Below are 26,076 nucleotides of genomic sequence, written 5' to 3'. Positions count from 1 at the left end.
ACCCCTGGTTGGTGTGAATCCTCTCAGTTAGACTCTTGGTTGGTGTGAATCCTCTCAGTAGACCCCTGGTTGGTATGAATCCTCTCAGTAGACCCCTGGTTGGTATGAATCCTCTCAGTTAGACCCCTGGTTGGTATGAATCCTCCCAGTTAGACCCCTGGTTGGTATGAATCCTCCCAGTTAGACCCCTGGTTGGTATGAATCCTCTCAGTAGACCCCTGGTTGGTATGAATCCTCTCAGGTAGACCCCTGGTTGGTATGAATCCTCTCAGTAGACCCCGGCTTGGTATGAATCCTCTCAGTTAGTCCTCTGGTTGGTGTGAATCCTCCCAGTTAGTCCCCTGGTTGGTGTGAATCCTCTCAGTTAGATCCCTGGTTGGTATGAATCCTCTCAGTTAGTCCCCTGGTTGGTATGAATCCTCTCAGTTTGTCCCCTGGTTGGCGTGAATCCTCTCAGTTAGACCCCTGGTTGGTGTGAATCCTCTCAGTAGACCCCTGGTTGGTATGAATCCTCTCAGTAGACCCCTGGTTGGTATGAATCCTCTCAGTTAGACCCCTGGTTGGTATGAATCCTCTCAGTAGACCCCTGGTTGGTATGAATCCTCCCAGTACACCCCTGGTTGGTATGAATCCTCTCAGTAGACCCCTGGTTGGTATGAATCCTCCCAGTAGACCCCTGGTTGGTATAAATCCTCTCAATAGACCCCTGGTTGGTATGAATCCTCTCAGTAGACCCCTGGTTGGTATGAATCCTCTCAGTAGACAGCATGAACAGTTCTTTCATCCTGTAACATGATATTGAATATGATCTGTTTCCAGAGTTGTAGCCACGTCTCAGATGCAGGCTACGTTCGCCAGGAAAGCCTTCCCCTGTTTTGATGAACCTGCCATGAAGGCCGTCTTCCATGTTACGCTCATCCACCAACGAGGAACTGTAGCGCTGTCCAATGGCCGGGACGTTGGTTAGTTCACAGCCTATACACGACCCTCTTTGGGTTACCTCACCGGTCTCCACCCTTTCCCAAAGTCTGCACTGATACGCTTCCCGTCATGATTTAACAATGGTGGGAATACCTCCAGCCAGTGGTGGGAATACCTCCAGCCAGTGGTGGGAATACCTCCAGCCAGTGGTGGGAATACCTCCACCAGGCTGTAGCCTTGTTATTGATATGCACAGCCCTACTATACATGGACTGTGGAGTTAAAGACATCTCAGAAGGAATGAGAAGGCTTGACAACATGTAATGAGAAAATCAACTACAGAATGCTGTTAATGGTTCCTGTACGGTGACATTCAACTTTCCATGGTAGAGTTCACTCCTCCCTTTCTGTCTTTATCTTTCCCCCCACCCCTCTCTCTGTCTCTAACTCTCTCGCTCTCTCTCTCTCTCGCTCTCTCTCTCTGCTCTTTTCCCTCTCTCTCTCTCTCTCTCTCCCTCTCTGCTCTTCTTTCATCCCTCTCTCCCTCTTCGTCTGTCTCTCTCTGCTCTCTTCCCTCTCTCCCTCTCTCTCCCTCTTTCTCTCTCTCTGCTCTCTGCTCTGTCTCTCTCTCTGCTCTCTGCTCTGTCTCTCTCTCTCTCTGCTCTCTTCCCTCTCTCTGCTCTCTTCCCTCTCTCTGCTCTCTTCTCTCTCTCTTTCTGTCTCTCTCTTTCTGTTTCTCTCTGTCTTTCTCTCTCTCTCTACTCTTCTCTCGTCCCTCTCTCCCTCTCCCTCTCCCTCTCTCCCTCTTTCTGTCTCTCTCTCTCTGTCTCTGCTCTTCTCTCACCCCTATCTCTCTCCCTCTCCCTCTCTCTCTGCCTTTCTCTGTCTCTGCTCTTCTCTCACCCCTATCTCTCTTCCTTCCTTCTCTTCTCTCTCTCCAACATTTTAGAGACCGTCAACACCACCATAGATGGCGCTGAAGTCACCAAGACCAGATTTGAGCCCACTAAAAGAATGTCAACATACCTCCTGGCATTTATCGTCAGCGACTTCGCTCATATCACTGGATCGATAGAGAACAACAACGTTTTGGTAATTCAATCCACCACAGAGGGCTCTGGTTATTCCCTATATAGTACACCACAGAAGGCTCTGGTTATTCCCTATATAGTACACCACAGAGGGCTCTGGTTATTCCCTATATAGTACACCACAGAGGGCTCTGGTTATTCCCTATATAGTACACCACAGAGGGCTCTGGTTATTCCCTATATAGTACACCACAGAGGGCTCGGGTTATTTCTTATATAGTACACCACAGAGGGCTCTGGTTATTCCCTATATAGTACACCACAGAGGGCTCTGGTTATTCCCTATATAGTACACCACAGAGGGCTCTGGTTATTCCCTATATAGTACACCACAGAGGGCTCTGGTTATTCCCTATATAGTACACCACAGAGGGCTCTGGTTATTCCCTATATAGTACACCACAGAGGACTCTGGTTATTCCCTATATAGTACACCACAGAGGGCTCTGGTTATTCCCTATATAGTACACCAGATACGGCTCTGGTTATTCCCTATATAGTACACCACAGAGGACTCGGGTTATTCCCTATATAGTACACCACAGAGGACTCTGGTTATTCCCTATATAGTACACCACAGACGACTCTGGTTATTCCCTATATAGTACACCACAGAGGGCTCTGGTTATTCCCTATATAGTACACCACAGAGGGCTCTGGTTATTTCCTATATAGTACACCACTGAGGACTCTGGTTATTCCCTATATAGTACACCACAGAGGGCTCTGGTTATTCCCTATATAGTACACCACTGAGGGCTCTGGTTATTCCCTATATAGTACACCACAGAGGGCTCTGGTTATTCCCTATATAGTACACCACAGAGGGCTCTGGTTATTCCCTATATAGTACACCACAGAGGACTCTGGTTATTCCCTATATAGTACACCACAGAGGGCTCTGGTTATTCCCTATATAGTACACCACAGAGGGCTCTGGTTATTCCCTATATAGTACACCACAGATGACTCTGGTTATTCCCTATATAGTACACAACAGAGGGCTCTGGTTGTTCCCTATATAGTACACCACAGAGGGCTCTGGTTGTTCCCTATATAGTACACCACAGAGGGCTCTGGTTATTCCCTATATAGTCCACCACAGAGGGCTCTGGTTATTCCCTATATAGTCCACCACAGAGGGCTCTGGTTATTCCCTATATAGTACACCCCATAGGGCTCTGGTCCAAAGCAGTGCACTATGTACAGTTGAAGTCAGAAGTTTACATACAACATGACTGATGCTGCTGTGGTTAGACTGTAGTCATGACTGATACTGCTGTTGTTAGACGGTAGTCATGACTGATACTGCTGTTAGACTGTAGTCATTACTGATACTGCTGCGGTTAGACTGTAGTCATGACTGATACTGCTGTTAGACTGTAGTCATGACTGATACTGCTGTGGTTAGACTGTAGTCATGACTGATATTGCTGCTGTTAGACTGTAGTCATGACTGATTCTGCTCTTAGACTGTAGTCATGACTGATTCTGCTGTTAGACTGTAGTCATGACTGATATTTGATGCTAATTGTTTGCAGGTCCGTATCTGGGCTCGGAGGAAAGCTATAGCTGAGGGACACGGATACTATGCTCTCAATGTTACAGGACCAATGCTCCAGTTTTATGAAGGATACTACAATGCCAGCTACCCGCTGTCCAAGTCAGGTAAGTTAGCTTAGCATTCAGACCTGTCAGGTGAGTTAGCTTAGCATTCTGACCTGTCAGGTAGGTTATCTTAGCATTCTGACCTGTCAGGTAAGTTAGCTTAGCATTCAGACCTGTCAGGTAAGTTAGCTTAGCATTCAGACCTGTCAGGTAAGTTAGCTTAGCATTCAGACCTCTCAGGTAAGTTAACTTTGTATTCAGACCTCAGGTAAGTTAGCTTAGCATTCAGACCTGTCAGGTAAGTTAGCTTAGCATTCAGACCTGTCAGGTAAGTTAGCTTTGCATTCAGACCTGTCAGGTAAGTTAGCTTTGTATTCAGACCTGTCAGGTGAGTTAGCGTTGTATTCAGACCTATCAGGTGAGTTAGCTTAGCATTCAGACCTGTCACATGAGTTAGCTTAGCATTCAGACCTGTCAGGTAAGTTAGCTTAGCATTCAGACCTGTCAGGTAAGTTAGCTTTGTATTCAGACCTGTCAGGTGAGTTAGCTTTGTATTCAGACCTGTCAGGTGAGTTAGCTTAGTATTCAGACCTGTCAGGTTAGTTAGCTTTGTATTCAGACCTGTCAGGTGAGTTAGCTTAGCATTCAGACCTGTCAGGTGAGTTAGCTTTGTATTCAGACCTGTCAGGTGAGTTAGCTTTGTATTCAGACCTGTCAGGTAAGTTAGCTTAGCATTCAGACCTGTCAGGTGAGTTAGCTTTGCATTCAGACCTGTCAGGTAAGTTAGCTTTGCATTCAGACCTGTCAGGTAAGTTAGCTTTGCATTCAGACCTGTCAGGTAAGTTAGCTTAGCATTCAGACCTGTCAGGTAAGTTAGCTTAGCATTCAGACCTGTCAGGTAAGTTAGCTTTGCATTCAGACCTGTCAGGTAAATTAGCTTTGCATTCAGACCTGTCAGGTAAATTAGCTTTGCATTCAGACCTCAGGTAAATTAGCTTAGCTTTCAGACCTGTCAGGTAAGTGAGCTTTGCATTCAGACCTGTCAGGTCCATGAGTGCATGTATACACATGTAGGCTTACACTTAGAAGTATACTCTGTGAAACTAAGTCTCCCAACAGATTGTTGCCTACGTTCCAAATTGCTCCCTATTCCCTATAAAGTGCACTAAGGCTCTGGTCAAAAGTAGTGCACTATAAAGGGAATAGGGTACCATTTAGGTCTCCTTTATTGTCTTTTCCCCTGTAGACCAGATAGCTCTGCCTGACTTCAATGCTGGAGCCATGGAGAACTGGGGTCTGATCACCTACAGAGAGACAGCCCTGCTGTACGATCCAGCCATCTCCTCTGTTGGAAACAAAGAGAGAGTCTTGACTGTGGTGGCTCACGAACTGGCTCATATGGTAGTGTGTTCTCTATGACATCCCTGTACTTCCTGTCCGACCTATTACATCCCTGTACTTCCTGTCCGACCTATGACATCTCTGTACTGCCTGTCCAACCTATTACATCCCTGTACTTCCTGTCCAACCTATGACATTACTGTACCTAGTGTCCAACCTATGACATCACTGTACTTCCTGTCCAACCTATGACATTACTGTACTTCCTGTCCAACCTATGACATCACTGTACTTCCTGTCCAACCTATTACATCCCTGTACTTCCTGTCCGACCTATGACATTACTGTACTTCCTGTCCAACCTATGACATCACATCCTGCATGGAGAAACATTGCTCGGGAGGATGACTAAGGTCCACAACATGAGCTCCAGGTAGCGTAGCGGTTAGAGCACAGATAGAACAATTAGGCCGATATTTCACCAGATGTATAAATGTGAAACATCCGCTTGGCGTTTCCACTCACTACCAAATAATATGGTAGTAGTAGTAGTAGTAGTAGTAGCAGTAGCAGCAGCAGCAGCAGCAGCACAGATAGAACAATATGGTAGTGAGAGGAAGCCCAGTTGCCGGCGGTGGGAGAAGTGGATTTTGGCCAGACATTCGGCTAATTTTCTCATCGATTAAACATTTAATCTCAATACAATTTTTTGTTCTCAAAACTAGATTATGTAACTAACAGAATGGACTAAGTTTAGCAGACTTTACTCTTTGCCAAAGCTTTAAAAAATGTACTTGTTTAGAAGGAGTGCAAAGGCAAAGTGAGTTATTGCACACGTGCACTTCACAAAGAAGGCGTTCCCTAATGGAAAAATGCAAATGCATGCTAGAACGCACGAATAGGATCTCGCTAGCTCCTGCTTGGTTCTGCCCACCTCCTTGCTTGTTCTGCCCACTATGACTAATTGGTTCCCATTTGAAATGACGGGCTGTGGTCTATCTTGGTTACCAGCAGGTAGCCTAGTGGTTAGAGTGTTTGGCTACTAACCGGCATGTGGGTTAGTAATCGGCAGGTAGCCTAGTGGTTAGTGTTTAGTGCGGTTAGTGCGTTGGGCCAGTAACCAGCAGGTAGCCTAGTGGTTAGAGCGTTGGGCCAGTAACCAGCAGGTAGCCTAGTGGTTAGAGCATTGGGCCAGTAACCAGCAGGTAGCCTAGTGGTTAGAGCGTTGGGCCAGCAGGTAGCCTAGTGGTTAGAGTGTTGGGCCAGCAGGTAGCCTTGTGGTTAGAGTGTTGGGCCAGTAACCAGCAGGTAGCCTAGTGGTTAGAGTGTTGGGCCAGTAACCAGCAGGTAGCCTAGTGGTTAGTGTTGGGCTAGTAACCAGCAGGTAGACTAGTGGTTAGAGCGTTGGGCCAGTAACCAGCAGGTAGCCTAGTGGTTAGAGCATTGGGTCAGTAACCAGCAGGTAGCCTAGTGGTTAGTGCGTTAGGCCAGTAACCAGCAGGTAGCCTTGTGGTTAGAGCGTTGGACTAGTAACCAGCAGGTAGCCTAGTGGTTAGAGCGATTACCAGTAACCAGCAGGTAGCCTAGTGGTTAGACCGTTTTACCAGTAACCAGCAGGTAGTCTAGTGGTTAGACCGTTGGACCAGTAGCCAGCAGTTAGCCTAGTGGTTAGAGCGTTGGGCCAGTAACCAGCAGGTAGCCTCGTGGTTAGAGCGTTGGCCCAGTAACCGGCAGGTAGCCTAGTGGTTAGAACGTTGGGCCAGTAACCGGCAGGTAGCCTAGTGGTTAGAGCGTTGGGCCAGTATCAGCAGGTAGCCTAGTGGTTAGAGCATTGGGCCAGTAACCAGCAGGTAGCCTAGTGGTTAGAGCGTTGGGCCAGTAACCAGCAGGTAGCTTATTGGTTAGAGCGTTGGGCCAGTAACCAGCAGGCAGCCTAGTGGTTAGAGCGTTGGGCCAGTAACCAGCAGGTAGCCTAGCAATTAGAGCATTGGGCCAGTAACCAGCAGGTAGCCTAGTGGTTAGAGCGTTGGGCTAGTAACCGGCAGGTAGCCTAGTGGTTAGAGCGTTGGGCCAGTAACTAGCAGGTAGCCTAGTGGTTAGAGCGTTGGGCCAGTAACCGAAAGGTCTCTAGTTCAAATCCCCAAGCTGACAAGGTGAACATTCTGTCGATGTGCCCTTAAGCAAGTCACTTAATCCTAATTGCTCCAGAATCGCCATTGATCCTGGCAGACCTTGGCCTTGACCACATTCTCCTAGGGTGAGTTGGGGGAATCAAATCAAATGTTTTGGTCACAAGCAGCGAATACAACAGGTGGTGAATTTACAATGAAATGCAAAAAAACCACACATTTCCAATTCACACCTTTGTATTAATACGTACTTGTATATGCGTGAAATAGGACCAATACAAGTACCCACCTAATTATTAATATTGGTCAGAGCTGGCCAAAGGTAATGCACTGCTTCATAGGGAATAGGTGGCCATTTTGTATGTGATTGTTCCCTAAGTGTGACATGTTCCTGTGTCCACAGTGGTTTGGCAACCTGGTGACTCTGAGATGGTGGAATGACCTGTGGCTGAACGAGGGCTTTGCCTCCTACGTCGAGTATCTAGGAGCTGACTACGCTGAACCCACGTGGAATATCGTAAGACTGATCACCCTTACAGGAGGATTAATCAGATCATATAGAGTACAGTAAGACTGATCACTCTTACAGGAAGATTACTCAGATCATATAGAGTACAGTAAGACTGATCACCCTTACAGGAGGATTACTCAGATCATATAGAGTACAGTAAGACTGATCACCCTTACAGGAGGATTACTCAGATCATATAGAGTACAGTAAGACTGATCACCCTTACAGGAGGATTACTCAGATCATATAGAGTACAGTAAGACTGATCACCCTTACAGGAGGATTACTCTGATCATAGAGAGTACAGTAAGACTGATCACCCTTACAGGAGGATTACTGTGATCATATAGAGTACAGTAAGACTGATCACCCTTACAGGAGGATTACTCTGATCATGTAGAGTACAGTAAGACTGATCACCCTTACAGGAGGATTAATCTGAGTACAGTAAGACTGATCACCCTTACAGGAGGATTACTCAGATCATATAGAGTACAGTAAGACTGATCACCCCTACAGGAGGATTACTCAGATCATATAGAGTACAATAAGACTGATCACCCTTACAGGAGGATTCATCTGCTCATATAGAGTACAGTAAGACTGATCATCCTTACAGGAGGATTACTGTGATCATGTAGAGTACAGTAAGACTGATCACCCTTACAGGAGGATTAATCTGAGTACAGTAAGACTGATCACCCTTACAGGAGGATTACTCTGATCATGTAGAGTACAGTAAGACTGATCACCCTTACAGGAGGATTAATCTGAGTACAGTAAGACTGATCACCCTTACAGGAGGATTACTCAGATCATATAGAGTACAATAAGACTGATCACCCTTACAGGAGAATTACTCTGATCATATAGAGTACAGTAAGACTGATCACACTTACAGGAGGATTACTCTGATCATATAGAGTACAGTAAGACTGATCACCCTTACAGGAGGATTACTCTGATCATGTAGAGTACAGTAAGACTGATCACCCTTACAGGAGGATTAATCTGAGTACAGTAAGACTGATCACCCTTACAGGAGGATTACTCTGATCATATATAGTACAGTAAGACTGATCACCCTTACAGGAGGATTACTCAGATCATATAGAGTACAGTAAGACTGATCACCCTTACAGGAGGATTACTCAGATCATATAGAGTACAGTAAGATGGATCACCCTTACAGGAGGATTCATCTGATCATATAGAATACAGTGAGACTGATCACCCTTACAGGAGGATTACTCAGGTCATATAGAGTACAGTAAGACTAATCACCCTTACAGGAGGATTACTCATGTCATATAGAATACAGTAAGACTGATCACCCTTACTGGATGATTACTCTGATCATGTAGAGTACAGTAAGACTGATCACCCTTACAGGAGGATTACTCAGATCATATAGAGTACAGTAAGACTGATCACCCTTACAGGAGGATTACTCAGATCATGTAGAGTACAGTAAGACTGATCACCCTTACAGGAGGATTACTCAGATCATATAGAGTACAGTAAGACTGATCACCCCTACAGGAGGATTACTCAGATCATATAGAGTACAATAAGACTGATCACCCTTACAGGAGGATTCATCTGATCATATAGAGTACAGTAAGACTGATCACGCTTACAGGAGGATTACTGTGATCATATAGAGTACAGTAAGACTGATCACCCTTACAGGAGGATTACTCTGATTATGTAGAGTACAGTAAGACTGATCACCCTTACAGGAGGATTAATCTGAGTACAGTAAGACTGATCACCCTTACAGGAGGATTACTCAGATCATATAGAGTACAATAAGACTGATCACCCTTACAGGAGAATTACTCTGATCATATAGAGTACAGTAAGACTGATCACACTTACAGGAGGATTACTCTGATCATATAGAGTACAGTAAGACTGATCACCCTTACAGGAGGATTACTCTGATCATGTAGAGTACAGTAAGACTGATCACCCTTACAGGAGGATTAATCTGAGTACAGTAAGACTGATCACCCTTACAGGAGGATTACTCTGATCATATATAGTACAGTAAGACTGATCACCCTTACTGGAGGATTACTCAGATCATATAGAGTACAGTAAGACTGATCACCCTTACAGGAGGATTACTCTGATCATATAGAGTACAGTAAGACTGATCACCCTTACAGGAGGATTACTCTGATCATGTAGAGTACAGTAAGACTGATCACCCTTACAGGAGGATTAATCTGAGTACAGTAAGACTGATCACCCTTACAGGAGGATTACTCTGATCATATTGAATACAGTAAGACTGATCACCCTTACAGGAGGATTACTCAGGTCATATAGAGTACAGTAAGACTAATCACCCTTACAGGAGGATTACTCATGTCATATAGAATACAGTAAGACTGATCACCCTTACAGGAGGATTACTCTGATCATGTAGAGTACAGTAAGACTGATCACCCTTACAGGAGGATTACTCAGATCGTATAGAGTACAGTAAGACTGATCACCCTTACAGGAGGATTACTCAGATCATGTAGAGTACAGTAAGACTGATCACCCTTACAGGAGGATTACTCAGATCATATAGAGTACAGTAAGACTGATCACCCCTACAGGAGGATTACTCAGATCATATAGAGTACAATAAGACTGATCACCCTTACAGGAGGATTCATCTGATCATATAGAGTACAGTAAGACTGATCACGCTTACAGGAGGATTACTGTGATCATATAGAGTACAGTAAGACTGATCACCCTTACAGGAGGATTACTCTGATCATGTAGAGTAGATTAAGACTGATCACCCTTACAGGAGGATTAATCTGAGTACAGTAAGACTGATCACCCTTACAGGAGGATTACTCAGATCATATAGAGTACAATAAGACTGATCACCCTTACAGGAGAATTACTCTGATCATATAGAGTACAGTAAGACTGATCACACTTACAGGAGGATTACTCTGATCATATAGAGTACAGTAAGACTGATCACCCTTACAGGAGGATTACTCTGATCATGTAGAGTACAGTAAGACTGATCACCCTTACAGGAGGATTAATCTGAGTACAGTAAGACTGATCACCCTTACAGGAGGATTACTCTGATCATATATAGTACAGTAAGACTGATCACCCTTACTGGAGGATTACTCAGATCATATAGAGTACAGTAAGACTGATCACCCTTACAGGAGGATTACTCAGATCATATAGAGTACAGTAAGACGGATCACCCTTACAGGAGGATTACTCAGGTCATATAGAGTACAGTAAGACTGATCACCCTTACAGGATGATTACTCAGGTCATATAGAGTACAGTAAGACTGATCACCCTTACAGGAGGATTACTCATGTCATATAGAATACAGTAAGACGGATCACCCTTACAGGAGGATTACTCAGATCATATAGAATACAGTAAGACTGATCACCCTTACAGGAGGATTAATCTGATCATATAGAGAACAGTAAGACTGATCACCCTTACAGGAGGATTATTCTGATCACCTAGAGTACAGTAAGACTTATCACCCTTACAGGAGGATTACTCTGATCATATAGAGTACAGTAAGACTGATCACTCTCCCTCTCTCTCCCTAGAAAGAGCTGATCATCCTGTATGAGGTCCACAAGGTGTTTGCTGTGGACGCCCTGGCCTCGTCTCATCCTCTGTCCCGTAAAGAGGAGGAAGTCAACCGGCCTGACGAGATCAGTGAGATGTTCAACACCATCTCTTACAGCAAGGTTCTCCATGTTCTAGACCATCTCCTACATCAAAGTTCTCTATGGTTCTCCATGTTCTAGACCATCTCCTACAGCAAGGTTCTCTATGGTTCTCCATGTTCTAGACCATTTCCTACAGCAAGGTTCTCCATGTTCTAGACCATCTCCTACAGCAAAGTTCTCTATGGTTCTCCATGTTCTAGACCATCTCCTACAGCAAGGTTCTCCATGTTCTAGACCATCTCCTACAGCAAGGTTCTCTATGGTTCTCCATGTTCTAGACCATCTCCTACAGCAAAGTTCTCTGTGGTTCTCCATGTTTTAGACCCGAGGAAAGCATGCCTCCCACCCCTTCCCATCCCACTCAGAAACGGATCAGTGCCCCTCCCACCATCCATCCCCTGATTCAACCAATCACACCCTCCCTCCCACCATCCATCCCTTGATTCAACCAATCACACCCTCCCTCCCCCACAATGACCAGAGACCCCTCCCACCCATCCATCCCTCGATTCCACCATTAGATTCCCCCCAATCACACCCTCCCTCCCCCACAATGACCAGAGACCCCCCGTACCACACCTTCCCCGTACCACACCTTTCCCCCCTCGTACCACACCTTCCCCGTACCACACCTTCCCCGTACCACACCACACCTTCCCCAAGAGGTTGAAAATGTCAGTGAAGACACTTGCCAGTTGGTCAGTGCATGCTCGCAGTACACATCCTCGTAATTCGTCTGGCCCCGCGGCCTTGTGAATGTTGACCTGTTTAAAGGTCTTACTCACATCGGCTGCTGAGAGCGTGATCACACAATATTCCGGAACAGCTGGTGCTCTCATGCATGTTTCAGTGTTATTTGCCTCGAAGCAAGCATAGAAGTAGTTTAGCTCATCTGGTAGGCTCGTGTCACTGGGCAGCTCTCGGCTGTGCTTCCCTTCGTAGGCTGTAATTGTTTGCAAGCCCTGCCACATCCGACGAGCATCAGAGCTGGTGTCGTACGATTCGATCTTAGTCCTGTATTGATGCTTTGCTTGTTTGATGGTTCGTCGGAAGGGGTAGCGGGATTTCTTATAAGCTTCCGGGTTAGAGTCCCGCTCCTTGAAAGCGGTAGCTCTAGCCTTTAGCTCGGTGCAGATGTTGCCTGTAATCCATGGCTTCTGGTTGGGGTATGTACGTACGGTCACTTTGGGGACGATGTCATCGATGCACTTATTGATGAAGCCAATGACTGATATGGTATACTCCTCAGTGCCATCGGAGGAATCCCGGAACATTATCCACTCTGTGTTAGCAAAACAGTCCTGTAGCTTAGTATCTGCTTCATCCTGAGTGGCGCAGTGGTCCAAGACACTGCATCTCAGTATAAGAGATGTCACTGCAGTACCTGGTTTGAATCCAGGCTGCATCACATCCGGCTGTGATTGGGAGTCCCATAGGGTTGGCACACAATTGGCCCAGAGTCGTCCGGGTTTTGCCGTGGTCGGCCGTCATTGTAAATACGAATTTGTTCTTAACTGACTACCCTAGTTAACTTCTTGAGGCTACCTGGGACGTTAGCGTGCCACCTGTGGCGCACCCTATCAACAGCAGGTGCATTTCAAGAGCGGCAAATTTGAAACCAAATAAATGTACAAATTCAAATTTCTCAAACATACAACTAACTTACAGCCTTTGAAAGATAAACATCTTCTTAATCTAACCACGTTTACCGATTTCAAAAAGGTTTTACGGGGAAAGCATAAAGTTAGGTTATGTTAGGAGAGTACATTGACAATAGCGGTGTGCAATGCATTGTCGATTCAAAGACAGGCTTTACCAAAACCATACAATCAGCTAAAATTATGCACTAACCTTTTACAATCTCCATCAGATGACACTCCTAGGACATTTTGTTAGACAATGCATGCATTTTTAGTTCTATCAAGTTCATATTTATATCTAAAAACAGTGTTTTACTATGGCGTTGATGTTCAGGAAATCGTTTCCCTCCAATACCGGCAGTCAAGTCATGACGACAAAATAATTAATTAATATTAGAAAACATTGCTAAAATATTATATTGTCATTCAAAGAATTATAGATTTACATCTCTTGAACGCAATGGACTTGTCAGATTTTAAATTAACCTTACTGGGAAATCACACTTTGCAATAATCTGAGCACTGCGCCAGAAAAATACGCATAGCGATACAGACTAACCGCCATGTTGGAGGAATCTAAAATCGAAAATACTATATAAATAATCCATTACCTTTGATTCTCTTCATCAGATGTCACTTCCAAAGAGTCCCAGGTCCATAACGAATGTAGTTTTGTTCAAAAAAGCTCATCATTTATGTCGAAAAACCTCCGTGTTGTAGCGCATGATCTAAGCCAGCCGGACTTCACTTCACTTCAAGAACGGAAAAAATATATTTCCGTTCGTTCAAACATGTCAAACGTTGTATCGCATAAATCATTAGGGCCTTTTTTAACCAGAACATGAATAAAATTCAAGGCGGACCATTGGGTTTTCTTTTAAAACGTTTCGGAATGAGAGTACCCACCATCAAATCGCGCGCCAGGGTGAATGATGGACCATCACGTTCCATGGCTCTTATTCGGTCAGATCTCACTGTAGAACACTCAAAACACTTTGTAAAGGCTGGGGACATCTTGTGGAAGCAATAGGAAGTGCCAGAATTTACCTCACCCCCTTTGTTTTTCAATGGCATAGGCTCAAAGTCAATTCAACACATCAGGTATCCACTTCCTGTCAGAATCTGTCTCAGGGTTTTGCCTGCCAAATGAGTTCTGTTATACTCACAGACACCATTCAAACAGTTTTTGAAACTTTAGGGTGTTTTCTATCCATATATAATAAGTATATGCATATTGTAGTTACTGGGTAGGTGTAGGAGGCATTTAAAAATGGGCACATCTTTTTTCAAAAAGTCTCAATACTGCCCCCTATACCCTAACAGGTTAACGTCCCCGGCCACTAGGAGTGCCGCCTCTGGGTGAGCGTTTTCTTCTTTGCTTATGGCGGTATACAGCTCATTCAATGCGGTCTTAGTGCCAGCCTCTGACTGTGGTGGTATGTAAACAGCTAGGAAAAAATCAGATAAACTCTCTTGGTAGGTAGTGTGGTCTACAGCTTATCATGAGATACTCTACCTCAGGCGAGCAATAGCTCGAGACTTCCTTAGATATTGTGCACCAGCTGTTATTTACAAAAATACATAGTCCGCCGCCCCTTGTCTTACCAGACACCGCTGTTCTATCCTGCCGGTGCAGCGTATAACCAGCCAGCTGTATGTTGACAGTGTCATCATTCAGCCACGACTCCGTGAAGCATAAGATATTACAGTTTTGAATGTCGTGTTGGTAGTTTAATCTTCCGCTTGGTCATCTACTTTATTCTCCAAAGATTAGCACATTTGCTAGCAGAACGGAAGGAAGTGGGGGTTTATTCGATCGCCTACGAATTCTCAGAAGGCAGCCCACCCTCTGGCCCCTTTTTCGCCGCCTTCTCTTCATGCAAATCACGGGGATCTGGGGCCTGTTCCCGAGAAAGCAGTATATCGTTCTCATCGGGCACGTCGGACTGTTAAAGGAAAAAAAGGTATCTGCCAGTCCGTGGTGAGTAATCACAGTTCTGATGTCCAGAAGGATTCTGCCAGTCCGTGGTGAGTAATCACAGTCCTGATGTCCAGAAGGATTCTGCCAGTCCGTGGTGAGTAATCACAGTCCTGATGTCCAGAAGGATTCTGCCAGTCCGTGATGAGTAATCACAGTCCTGATGTCTAGAAGGATTCTGCCAGTCCGTGGTGAGTAATCACAGTCCTGATGTCCAGAAGGATTCTGCCAGTCCGTGATGAGTGATCACAGTCCTGATGTCTAGAAGGATTCTGCCAGTCCGTGGTGAGTAATCACAGTCCTGATGTCCAGGAGTTTTTCGGTCATAAGATGTACAAAAAGAAGTTAAAAAATGAGTTAAGAACAATGATTAACCTCTCTGCTGTAGTAGGGAGCTTTGTGGTTATACCTTCTCTCTGGTGTAGTAGGGAGCTCCGTGGTTATACCTTCTCTCTGGTGTAGTAGGGAGGTTAAACCTTCTCTCTGGTGTAGTAGGGAGCTCCATGGTTATACCTTCTCTCTGGTGTAGTAGGGAGGTTATACCTTCTCTCTGGTGTAGTAGTGAGGTTATACGTTCTCTCTGGTGTAGTAGGGAGCTCTATGATTATACCTTCTCTCTGGTGTAGTAGGGAGCTCCGTGGTTATACCTTCTCTCTGGTGTAGTAGGGAGGTTATACCTTCTCTCTGGTGTAGTAGGGAGGTTATACCTTCTCTCTGGTGTAGTAGGGAGCTCTGTGATTATACCTTCTCTCTGGTGTAGTAGGGAGCTCCGTGGTTATACCTTCTCTCTGATGAAGAGGTCCTAGAATATTTCCTGATCTGACTGGGAAAAACATTTTAATCCAATGAGACTATGTTTTTCTCTTTCTCAAATCCTGTGTTATCTTCCTCCCAGGGAGCTGCAGTTCTAAGGATGCTTTCTGAGTTCCTGACAGAGCCGGTATTCGCCAGAGGACTCACTGTGAGTATAGATACAGTATATTAACCAGAGGACTCATTGTGAGTATAGTTACAGTATATTAACCAGAGGACTCACTGTGAGTATAGTTACAGTATATTAACCAGGGGACTCACTGTGAATATATAGTTATAGTATATTAACCAGAGGACTCACTGTGAGTATAGTTACAGTATATTAACCAGAGGACTCACTGTGAGAATAGATACAGTATATTAACCAGAGGACTCACTGTGAGTATAGTTACAGTATATTAACCAGAGGACTCACTGTGAGTATAGTTACAGTATATTAACCAGAGGACTCACTGTGAGTATAGTTACAGTATATTAACCAGAGGACTCACTGTGAGTATAGTTACAGTATATTAACCAGGGGACTCACTGTGAGTATAGTTATAGTATATTAACCAGAGGACTCACTGTGAGTATTGTTATAGTATATTAACCAGAGGACTCACTGTGAGTATAGTTACAGTATATTAACCAGAAGACTCACTGTGAATATATAGTTATAGTATATTAACCAGAGGACTCACTGTGAGTATAGTTACAGTATATTAACCAGAGGACTCACTGTGAGTATAGATACAGTATATTAACCAGAGGACTCACTGTGAGTATAGTTACAGTATATTAACCAGAGGACTCACTGTGAGTATAGTATAGTTACAGTATATTAAATAGAGGACTCACTGTGAGTATAGTTACAGTATATTAACCAGAGGACTCACTGTGAGTATAGTTACAGTATAATAACCATGGGACTCACTGTGAGTATAGTTACAGTATATTAACCAGAGGACTCACTGTGAGTATAGTTACAGTATATTAACCAGAGGACTCACTGTGAGTATAGTATAGTTACAGTATGTTAACCAGAGGACTCACTGTGAGTATAGTATAGTTACAGTATATTAACCAGAGGACTCACTGTGAGTATAGTTACAGTATATTAACCAGAGGATTCACTGTGAGTATAGTTACAGTATATTAACCAGAGGACTCACTGTGAGTATAGTTACAGTATATTAACCAGAGGACTCACTGTGAGTATAGTTACAGTATATTAACCAGAGGACTCACTGTGAGTATAGTATAGTTACAGTATATTAACCAGAGGACTCACTGTGAGTATAGTTACAGTATATTAACCAGAGGACTCACTGTGAGTATAGTTACAGTATATTAACCAGAGGACTCACTGTGAGTATAGTTACAGTATAATAACCAGGGGACTCACTGTGAGTATAGTTACAGTATATTAACCAGAGGACTCACTGTGAGTATAGTTACAGTATATTAACCAGAGGACTCACTGTGAGTATAGTAGAGTTACAGTATGTTAACCAGAGGTCTCACTGTGAGTATAGTATAGTTACAGTATATTAACCAGAGGACTCACTGTGAGTATAGTTACAGTATATTAACCAGAGGATTCACTGTGAGTATAGTTACAGTATATTATCCAGAGGACTCACTGTGAGTATAGTTACAGTATATTAACCAGAGGACTCACTGTGAGTATAGTATAGTTACAGTATATTAACCAGAGGACTCACTGTGAGTATAGTTACAATATATTAACCAGAGGACTCACTGTGAGTATAGTTACAATATATTAACCAGAGGACTCACTGTGAGTATAGTTACAGTATATTAACCAGAGGACTCACTGTGAGTATAGTTACAGTATGTTAACCAGAGGACTCACTGTGAGTATAGTATAGTTACAGTATATTAACCAGAGGACTCACTGTGAGTATAGTTACAGTATGTTAACCAGAGTATATTAACCAGAGGACTCACTGTGAGTATAGTATAGTTACAGTATATTAACCAGAGGATTCACTGTGAGTATAGTTACAGTATATTACCCAGAGGACTCACTGTGAGTATAGTTACAGTATATTAACCAGAGGACTCACTGTGAGTATAGTATAGTTACAGTATATTAACCAGAGGACTCACTGTGAGTATAGTTACAATATATTAACCAGAGGACTCACTGTGAGTATAGTTACAATATATTAACCAGAGGACTCACTGTGAGTATAGTTACAGTATATTAACCAGAGGACTCACTGTGAGTATAGTTACAGTATGTTAACCAGAGGACTCACTGTGAGTATAGTATAGTTACAGTATATTAACCAGAGGACTCACTGTGAGTATAGTTACAGTATGTTAACCAGAGTATATTAACCAGAGGACTCACTGTGAGTATAGTATAGTTACAGTATATTAACCAGAGGACTCACTGTGAGTATAGTTACAGTATATTAACGAGAGGACTCACTGTGAGTATAGTTACAGTATATTAACCAAAGCACTCACTGTGAGTATAGTTACAGTATATTAACCAGAGGACTCACTGTGAGTATAGTTACAGTATATTAACCAGAGTACTCACTGTGAGTATAGTTACAGTATATTGACCAGAGGACTCACTGTGAGTATGGTATAACTATATAGTATATAGTACAGTAGTTAATATATTGTAACTGTAGAGTAATCAGATCCTGTCTTAGTAACTACAGTACAGTAAACAGATCCTGTCTTAGTAACTACAGTAAACAGATCCTGTCTTAGTAACTACAGTACAGTAAACAGATCCTGTCTTAGTAACTACAGTACAGTAATCAGATCCAGTCTTAGTGACTACAGTACAGTAATCAGACCCTGTCTTAGTAACTACAGTAAACAGATCCTGTCTTAGTAACTACAGTAATCAGATCCTGTCTTAGTAACTACAGTACAGTAATCAGATCCTGTCTTAGTAACTACAGTACAGTAAACAGATCCTGTCTTAGTAACTACAGTAATCAGACCCTGTCTTAATAACTACAGTACAGTAATCAGATCCTGTCTTAGTAACTACAGTACAGTAACCTGTCTTAGTAACTACAGTACAGTAAACAGATCCTGTCTAAGTAACTACAGTACAGTAAACAGATCCTGTCTTAGTAACTACAGTAATCAGATCCTGTCTTAGTAACTACAGTACAGTAACCTGTCTTAGTAACTACAGTACAGTAATCAGATCCTGTCTTAGTAACTACAGTACAGTAACCTGTCTTAGTAACTACAGTACAGTAAACAGATCCTGTCTTAGTAACTACAGTACAGTAACCTGTCTTAGTAACTACAGTACAGTAATCATATCCTGTCTTAGTAACTACAGTACAGTAAACAGATCCTGTCTTAGTAACTACAGTACAGTAAACAGATCCTGTCTTAGTAACTACAGTAATCACATCCTGTCTTAGTAACTACAGTACAGTAAACAGATCCTGTCTTAGTAACTACAGTAAACAGATCCTGTCTTAGTGACTACAGTACAGTAACCTGTCTTAGTAACGACAGTACAATAATCAGATCCTGTCTTAGTAACTACAGTACAGTAATCAGATCATGTCTTAGTAACTACAGTATAGTAAACAGATCCTGTCTTAGTAACTACAGTACAGTAATCAGATCCTGTCTTAGTAACTACAGTACAGTAATCAGATCCTGTCTTAGTAACTACAGTAATCAGACCCTGTCTTAATAACTACAGTACAGTAATCAGATCCTGTCTTAGTAACTACAGTACAGTAACCTGTCTTAGTAACTACAGTACAGTAAACAGATCCTGTCTAAGTAACTACAGTACAGTAAACAGATCCTGTCTTAGTAACTACAGTAATCAGATCCTGTCTTAGTAACTACAGTACAGTAACCTGTCTTAGTAACTACAGTACAGTAATCAGATCCTGTCTTAGTAACTACAGTACAGTAACCTGTCTTAGTAACTACAGTACAGTAATCATATCCTGTCTTAGTAACTACAGTACAGTAACCTGTCTTAGTAACTACAGTACAGTAATCATATCCTGTCTTAGTAACTACAGTACAGTAACCTGTCTTAGTAACTACACTACAGTAAACAGATCCTGTCTTAGTAACTACAGTACAGTAAACAGATCCTGTCTTAGTAACTACAGTAATCAGATCCTGTCTTAGTAACTACAGTACAGTAAACAGATCCTGTCTTAGTAACTACAGTAATCAGATCCTGTCTTAGTGACTACAGTACAGTAACCTGTCTTAGTAACGACAGTACAATAATCAGATCCTGTCTTAGTAACTACAGTACAGTAATCAGATCATGTCTTAGTAACTACAGTATAGTAAACAGATCCTGTCTTAGTAACTACAGTAAACAGATCCTGTCTTAGTAACTACAGTAAACAGATCCTGTCTTAGTAACTACAGTAAACAGATCCTGTCTTAGTAACTACAGTAAACATATCCTGTCTTAGTAACTACAGTAAACAGATCCTGTCTTAGTAACTACAGTACAGTAATCAGACCCTGTCTTAGTAACTGCAGTTAACAGATCCTGTCTTAGTAACTACAGTAATCAGATCCTGTCTTAGTAACTACAGTACAGTAAACAGATCCTGTCTTAGTAACTACAGTAATCAGATCCTGTCTTAGTAACTACAGTACAGTAAACAGATCCTGTCTTAGTAACTACAGTAATCAGATCCTGTCTTAGTGACTACAGTACAGTAACCTGTCTTAGTAACGACAGTACAATAATCAGATCCTGTCTTAGTAACTACAGTACAGTAATCAGATCATGTCTTAGTAACTACAGTATAGTAAACAGATCCTGTCTTAGTAACTACAGTAAACAGATCCTGTCTTAGTAACTACAGTAAACAGATCCTGTCTTAGTAACTACAGTAAACAGATCCTGTCTTAGTAACTACAGTAAACAGATCCTGTCTTAGTTACAACAGTAAACAGATCCTGTCTTAGTAACTACAGTAAACAGATCCTGTCTTAGTAACTACAGTAAACATATCCTGTCTTAGTAACTACAGTAAACATATCCTGTCTTAGTAACTACAGTACAGTAATCAGACCCTGTCTTAGTAACTGCAGTTAACAGATCCTGTCTTAGTAACTACAGTAATCAGATCCTGTCTTAGTAACTACAGTACAGTAAACAGACCCTGTCTTAGTGACTCCAGTACAGTAAACAGATCCTGTCTTAGTGACTACAGTAATCAGATCCTGTCTTATTGACTACAGTAATCAGATCCTGTCTTAGTGACTACAGTAATCTGATCCTGTCTTAGTAACTACAGTACAGTAAACAGATCCTGTCTTAGTAACTACAGTACAGTAAACAGATACTGTCTTAGTGACTCCAGTACAGTAAATAGATCCTGTCTTGGTGACTACAGTAATCAGATCCTGCCTTAGTGACTACAGTAATCAGATCCTGTCTTAGTAACTACAGTACAGTAATCAGATCCTGTCCTAGTAACTACAGTACAGCAATCAGATCCTGTCTTAGTGACTACAGTACAGTAATCAGATCCTGTCTTAGTGACTACAGTACAGTAAACAGATCCTGTCTTAGTGACTACAGTACAGTAAACAGATCCTGTTTTAGTAAGTACAGTACAGTAATCAGATCCTGTCTTAGTAACTACAGTACAGTAATCAGATCCTGTCTTAGTAGCTACAGTACAGTAATCTCTCTCTCTCTCTGTCTCTCTCTCTCTCTCTCTCTGTGTCTCTCTCTCTCTTTCTCTCTCTCTCTCTCTCTCTCTCTCTCTCTCTCTCTCTCTCTCTCTCTCTCTCTCTCTCTCTCTCTCTCTCTCTCTCTCTCAGTCGTACCTGAATGAGTTTGCCTTCAACAACACAGTGTATTCAGATCTCTGGGATCATCTTCAGAAAGTAAGTCCTATTTTCTTATCGGGTGCCGTTGTCCTCTCTCTGTCATTAAATCAGTCTTGAACGACCATAGAGACGGTGCCGTTGTCCTCTCTGTCATTAAATCAGTCTTGAACGACCATAGAGACGGTGCCGTTGTCCTCTCTGTCATTAAATCAGTCTTGAACGACCATAGAGACGGTGCCGTTGTCCTCTCTGTCATTAAATCAGTCTTGAACGACCATAGAGACGGTGCCGTTGTCCTCTATGTCATTAAATCAGTATTGAACGACCATAGAGACGGTGCCGTTGTCCTCTCTGTTATTAAATCAGTCTTGAACGACCATAGAGACGGTGCCGTTGTCCTCTCTGTCATTAAATCGGTCTTGAACGACCATAGAGACGGTGCCGTTGTACTCTCTGTCATTAAATCAGTCTTGAACGACCATAGAGACGGTGCCGTTGTCCTCTCTGTCATTAAATCGGTCTTGAACGACCATAGAGACGGTGCCGTTGTCCTCTCTGTCATTAAATCAGTATTGAACGACCATAGAGACGGTGCCGTTGTCCTCTCTGTTATTAAATCAGTCTTGAACGACCATAGAGACGGTGCCGTTGTCCTCTCTGTCATTAAATCGGTCTTGAACGACCATAGAGACGGTGCCGTTGTACTCTCTGTCATTAAATCAGTCTTGAACGACCATAGAGACGGTGCCGTTGTCCTCTCTGTCATTAAATCGGTCTTGAACGACCATAGAGACGGTGCCGTTGTCCTCTCTGTCATTAAATCAGTATTGAACGACCATAGAGACGGTGCCGTTGTCCTCTCTGTCATTAAATCAGTCTTGAACGACCATAGAGACGGTGCCGTTGTCCTCTCTGTCATTAAATCAGTCTTGAACGACCATAGAGATGGTGCCGTTTTCCTCTCTGTCATTAAATCAGTCTTGAACGACCATAGAGACGGTGCCGTTGTCCTCTATGTCATTAAATCAGTCTTGAACGACCATAGAGACGGTGCCGTTGTCCTCTCTGTCATTAAATCAGTCTTGAACGACCATAGAGACGGTGCCGTTGTCCTCTCTGTTATTAAATCAGTCTTGAACGACCATAGAGTTGGTGCCGTTGTCCTCTCTGTCATTAAATCAGTCTTGAACGACCATAGAGACGGTGCCGTTGTCCTCTCTGTTATTAAATCAGTCTTGAACGACCATAGAGACGGTGCCGTTGTCCTCTCTGTCATTAAATCAGTCTTGAATGACCATAGAGACGGTGCCGTTGTACTCTCTCTGTCATTAAATCAGTCTTGAACGACCATAGAGACGGTGCCGTTGTACTCTCTGTCGTTAAATCAGTCTTGAACGACCATAGAGGCGGTGCCGTTGTACTCTCTGTCGTTAAATCAGTCTTGAACGACCATAGAGACGGTGCCGTTGTACTCTCTGTCGTTAAATCAGTCTTGAACGACCATAGAGACGGTGCCGTCGTCCTCTCTGTTATTAAATCAGTCTTGAACGACCATAGAGACGGTGCCGTTGTCCTCTCTGTCATTAAATCAGTCTTGAACAACCATAGAGACGGTGCCGTTGTCCTCTCTGTCATTAAATCAGTCTTGAACGACCATAGAGACGGTGCCGTTGTACTCTCTCTGTCATTAAATCAGTCTTGAACGACCATAGAGACGGTGCCGTTGTACTCTCTGTCATTAAATCAGTCTTGAACGACCATAGAGACAGTGCCGTTGTACTCTCTGTCGTTAAATCAGTCTTGAACGACCATAGAGACGGTGCCGTCGTCCTCCCTGTCATTAAATCAGTCTTGAACGACTGTAGAGACGGTGCCATTGTACTCTCTGTCATTAAATCAGTCTTGAACGACCATAGAGACGGTGCCGTTGTACTCTCTGTCGTTAAATCAGTCTTGAACGACCATAGAGACGGTGCCGTCGTCCTCCCTGTCATTAAATCAGTCTTGAACGACTGTAGAGACGGTGCCATTGTACTCTCTGTCATTAAATCAGTCTTGAACGACCATAGAGACGGTGCCGTTGTCCTCTCTCTGTCTGTTAAGGTGTTCTTGTGTGTTCCATCCTCTGAAAGGCAGTCCTCACCACTCCAGGGATGAGTCTACCTCACACGGTGCATGACATCATGAACCGCTGGATCCTTCAGATGGGCTTCCCGGTGGTTACCATAGATACGGCCACGGGAAACATTACCCAGAAGCACTTCCTCCTGGACCCTGACTCTGTAGTGGACAGACCTTCTCCATACAAGTAAATATTGTTCTTGATCTCAGTTGTGTGATGCTGTTTTACCACAGACCAGGTCGCGTCGAAGTTAAGAGCGTTGGACCAGTGACCCAAAGGTCGCTACTTGTAATCCCCGAGCCGGGAAGGTGGAAGAATCCGCCGTTCTGCCCTTGAGCAAGGCAGTTAACCCCCGAGCCGTTTTGTCCTTGAGCAAAGCAGTTAACCCTCGAGCCGTTTTGTCCTTGAGCAAGGCAGTTAACCCCCAACATCAAGGCAGTTAACCCCCGACGTCGAGGCAGTTAAGCCCCGACGTCGAAGCAGTTAAGCCCCGACAGCAAGATGTACCACTGACTAGGTTTCCCCTTTCCCCAATGTAATGTAATGTAATGAAGTCTCACCCTACGAGGTCTGGAGTACTGCTGGTTTTCTGCTCTACCTGATAATTGGTGTCCCAGGTCTAAGTCACTTCCTCATTAGAGGAGAAGAATGAAAAGGCAGTGAAACAAGCCTCGTGGTCCAGATTAGACACTGAGGGCCGGCTGTAGACACTCTAACTAGAGGGAGGGGTTAGTACAGCCTGGGGTTATGGAGGGGTTAGTGCAGCCTGGGGTTAGGGAGGGGTTAGTACAGTTAAGGCACCTGCGGTTAGGGAGGGGTTAGTGCAGCCTGGGGTTAGGGAGGGGTTAGTGCAGCCTGGGGTTAGGGCAGCCTGGGGTTAAGGAGGGGTTAGGGTAGCCTGGGGTTAGGGAGGGGTTAGTGCAGCCTGGGGTTAGGGAGGGGTTAGTGCAGCCTGGGGTTAGGGAGGGGTTAGTGCAGCCTGGGGTTAGGGAGGGGTTAGTACGGCCTGGGGTTAGGGAGGGGTTAGTATGGCCTGGGGTTAGGGAGGGGTTAGTGCAGCCTGGGGTTAGGGAGGGGTTAGTGCAGCCTGGGGTTAGGGAGGGGTTAGTGCAGCCTGGGGTTAGGGAGGGGTTAGGGCAGCCTGGGGTTAAGGAGGGGTTAGTGCAGCCTGGGGTTAGGGAGGGGTTAGTGCAGCCTGGGGTTAGGGAGGGGTTAGTGCAGCCTGGGGTTAGGGAGGGGTTAGTGCAGCCTGGGGTTAGGGAGGGGTTAGTACGGCCTGGGGTTAGGGAGGGGTTAGTGCAGCCTGGGGTTAGGGAGGGGTTAGTGCAGCCTGGGGTTAGGGAGGGGTTAGTGCAGCCTGGGGTTAGGGAGGGGTTAGTGCAGCCTGGGGTTAAGGAGGGGTTAGTGCAGCCTGGGTGCCCAACAATAAGGTCATGATGATAAACCACCAAATTATCTTGAATTCAGTCACCTGACCATCCCGTTCCAATGTTTGTTTAGTTACACCTGGTTGGTCCCCATCAAATGGATGAAGGGAGGCGTGGAGAGAGAGCAGCACTGGCTTCTTCAGGAAACAGGTATTTATAATGTAGCGTCTGTTTCAGATGAAGTCCTGCATTGGTATCAGTGGAGATGTCCCTGGACTGATGAACAGGTCCATGGGTGTCAGTGGAGATGTCCCTGGATTGATGAACAGGTCCATGGGTGTCAGTGGAGATGTCCCTGGATTGATGAATAGGTCCATTGGTGTCAGTGGAGATGTTCTGGACTGATGAACAGGTCCAGGGGTATCAGTGGAGATGTCCATGGGTGTCAGTGGGAGATGTCCCTGGACTAATGAACAGGTCCATGGGTATCAGTGGGATATGTACAGAACCTGGACTGATGAACAGGTCCATGGGTGTCAGTGGGAGATATCCCTGGACTGATGAACAGGTCCATGGGTATCAGTGGGAGATGTCCCTGGACTGATGAACAGGTCCATGGCTATCAGTGGGAGATGTCCCTGGACTGATGAACAGGTCCATGGGTGTCAGTGGAGATGTACAGAACCTGGACTGATGAACAGGTCCATGGGTGTCAGTGGGAGATGTACAGAACCTGGACTGATGAACAGGTTCCATGGGTGTCAGTGGGAGATGTCCCTGGACTGATGAACAGGTCCATGGGTGTCAGTGGAGATGTACAGAACCTGGACTAATGAACAGGTCCATGGGTGTCAGTGGGAGATGTACAGAACCTGGACTGATGAACAGGTCCATGGGTATCAGTGGGAGATGTCCCTGGACTAATGAACAGGTCCATGGGTATCAGTGGGAGATGTCCCTGGACTGATGAACAGGTCCATGGGTGTCAGTGGGAG

General features: G+C 44.1%; 1 protein-coding gene across 1 annotated transcript in view; it reads left to right on the top strand.

Moving 5' to 3' along the window:
* Positions 1-823: 823 nt before the first annotated feature.
* The window catches only part of LOC115185018 (aminopeptidase N-like), a 70,682-nt gene continuing 45,429 nt past the window's right edge, over positions 824-26,076 (top strand). The window contains exons 1-10 of the mRNA XM_029745619.1: positions 824-962; positions 1,871-2,013; positions 3,554-3,680; positions 4,867-5,021; positions 7,494-7,607; positions 11,210-11,353; positions 15,849-15,914; positions 21,584-21,649; positions 23,725-23,900; positions 25,215-25,291. Of these exons, the coding sequence (XP_029601479.1) occupies positions 839-962; positions 1,871-2,013; positions 3,554-3,680; positions 4,867-5,021; positions 7,494-7,607; positions 11,210-11,353; positions 15,849-15,914; positions 21,584-21,649; positions 23,725-23,900; positions 25,215-25,291 (1,192 nt within the window). The 5' untranslated portion in view covers positions 824-838. The remainder of the gene's footprint in view (positions 963-1,870; positions 2,014-3,553; positions 3,681-4,866; positions 5,022-7,493; positions 7,608-11,209; positions 11,354-15,848; positions 15,915-21,583; positions 21,650-23,724; positions 23,901-25,214; positions 25,292-26,076) is intronic.

This window comes from Salmo trutta, unplaced genomic scaffold (assembly GCF_901001165.1).
Source record: "Salmo trutta unplaced genomic scaffold, fSalTru1.1, whole genome shotgun sequence".
Lineage (NCBI taxonomy): Eukaryota > Metazoa > Chordata > Actinopteri > Salmoniformes > Salmonidae > Salmo > Salmo trutta.
Note: the sequence above shows the minus strand (reverse complement) of the source record. Positions and strands in the feature narration are given on the sequence as shown.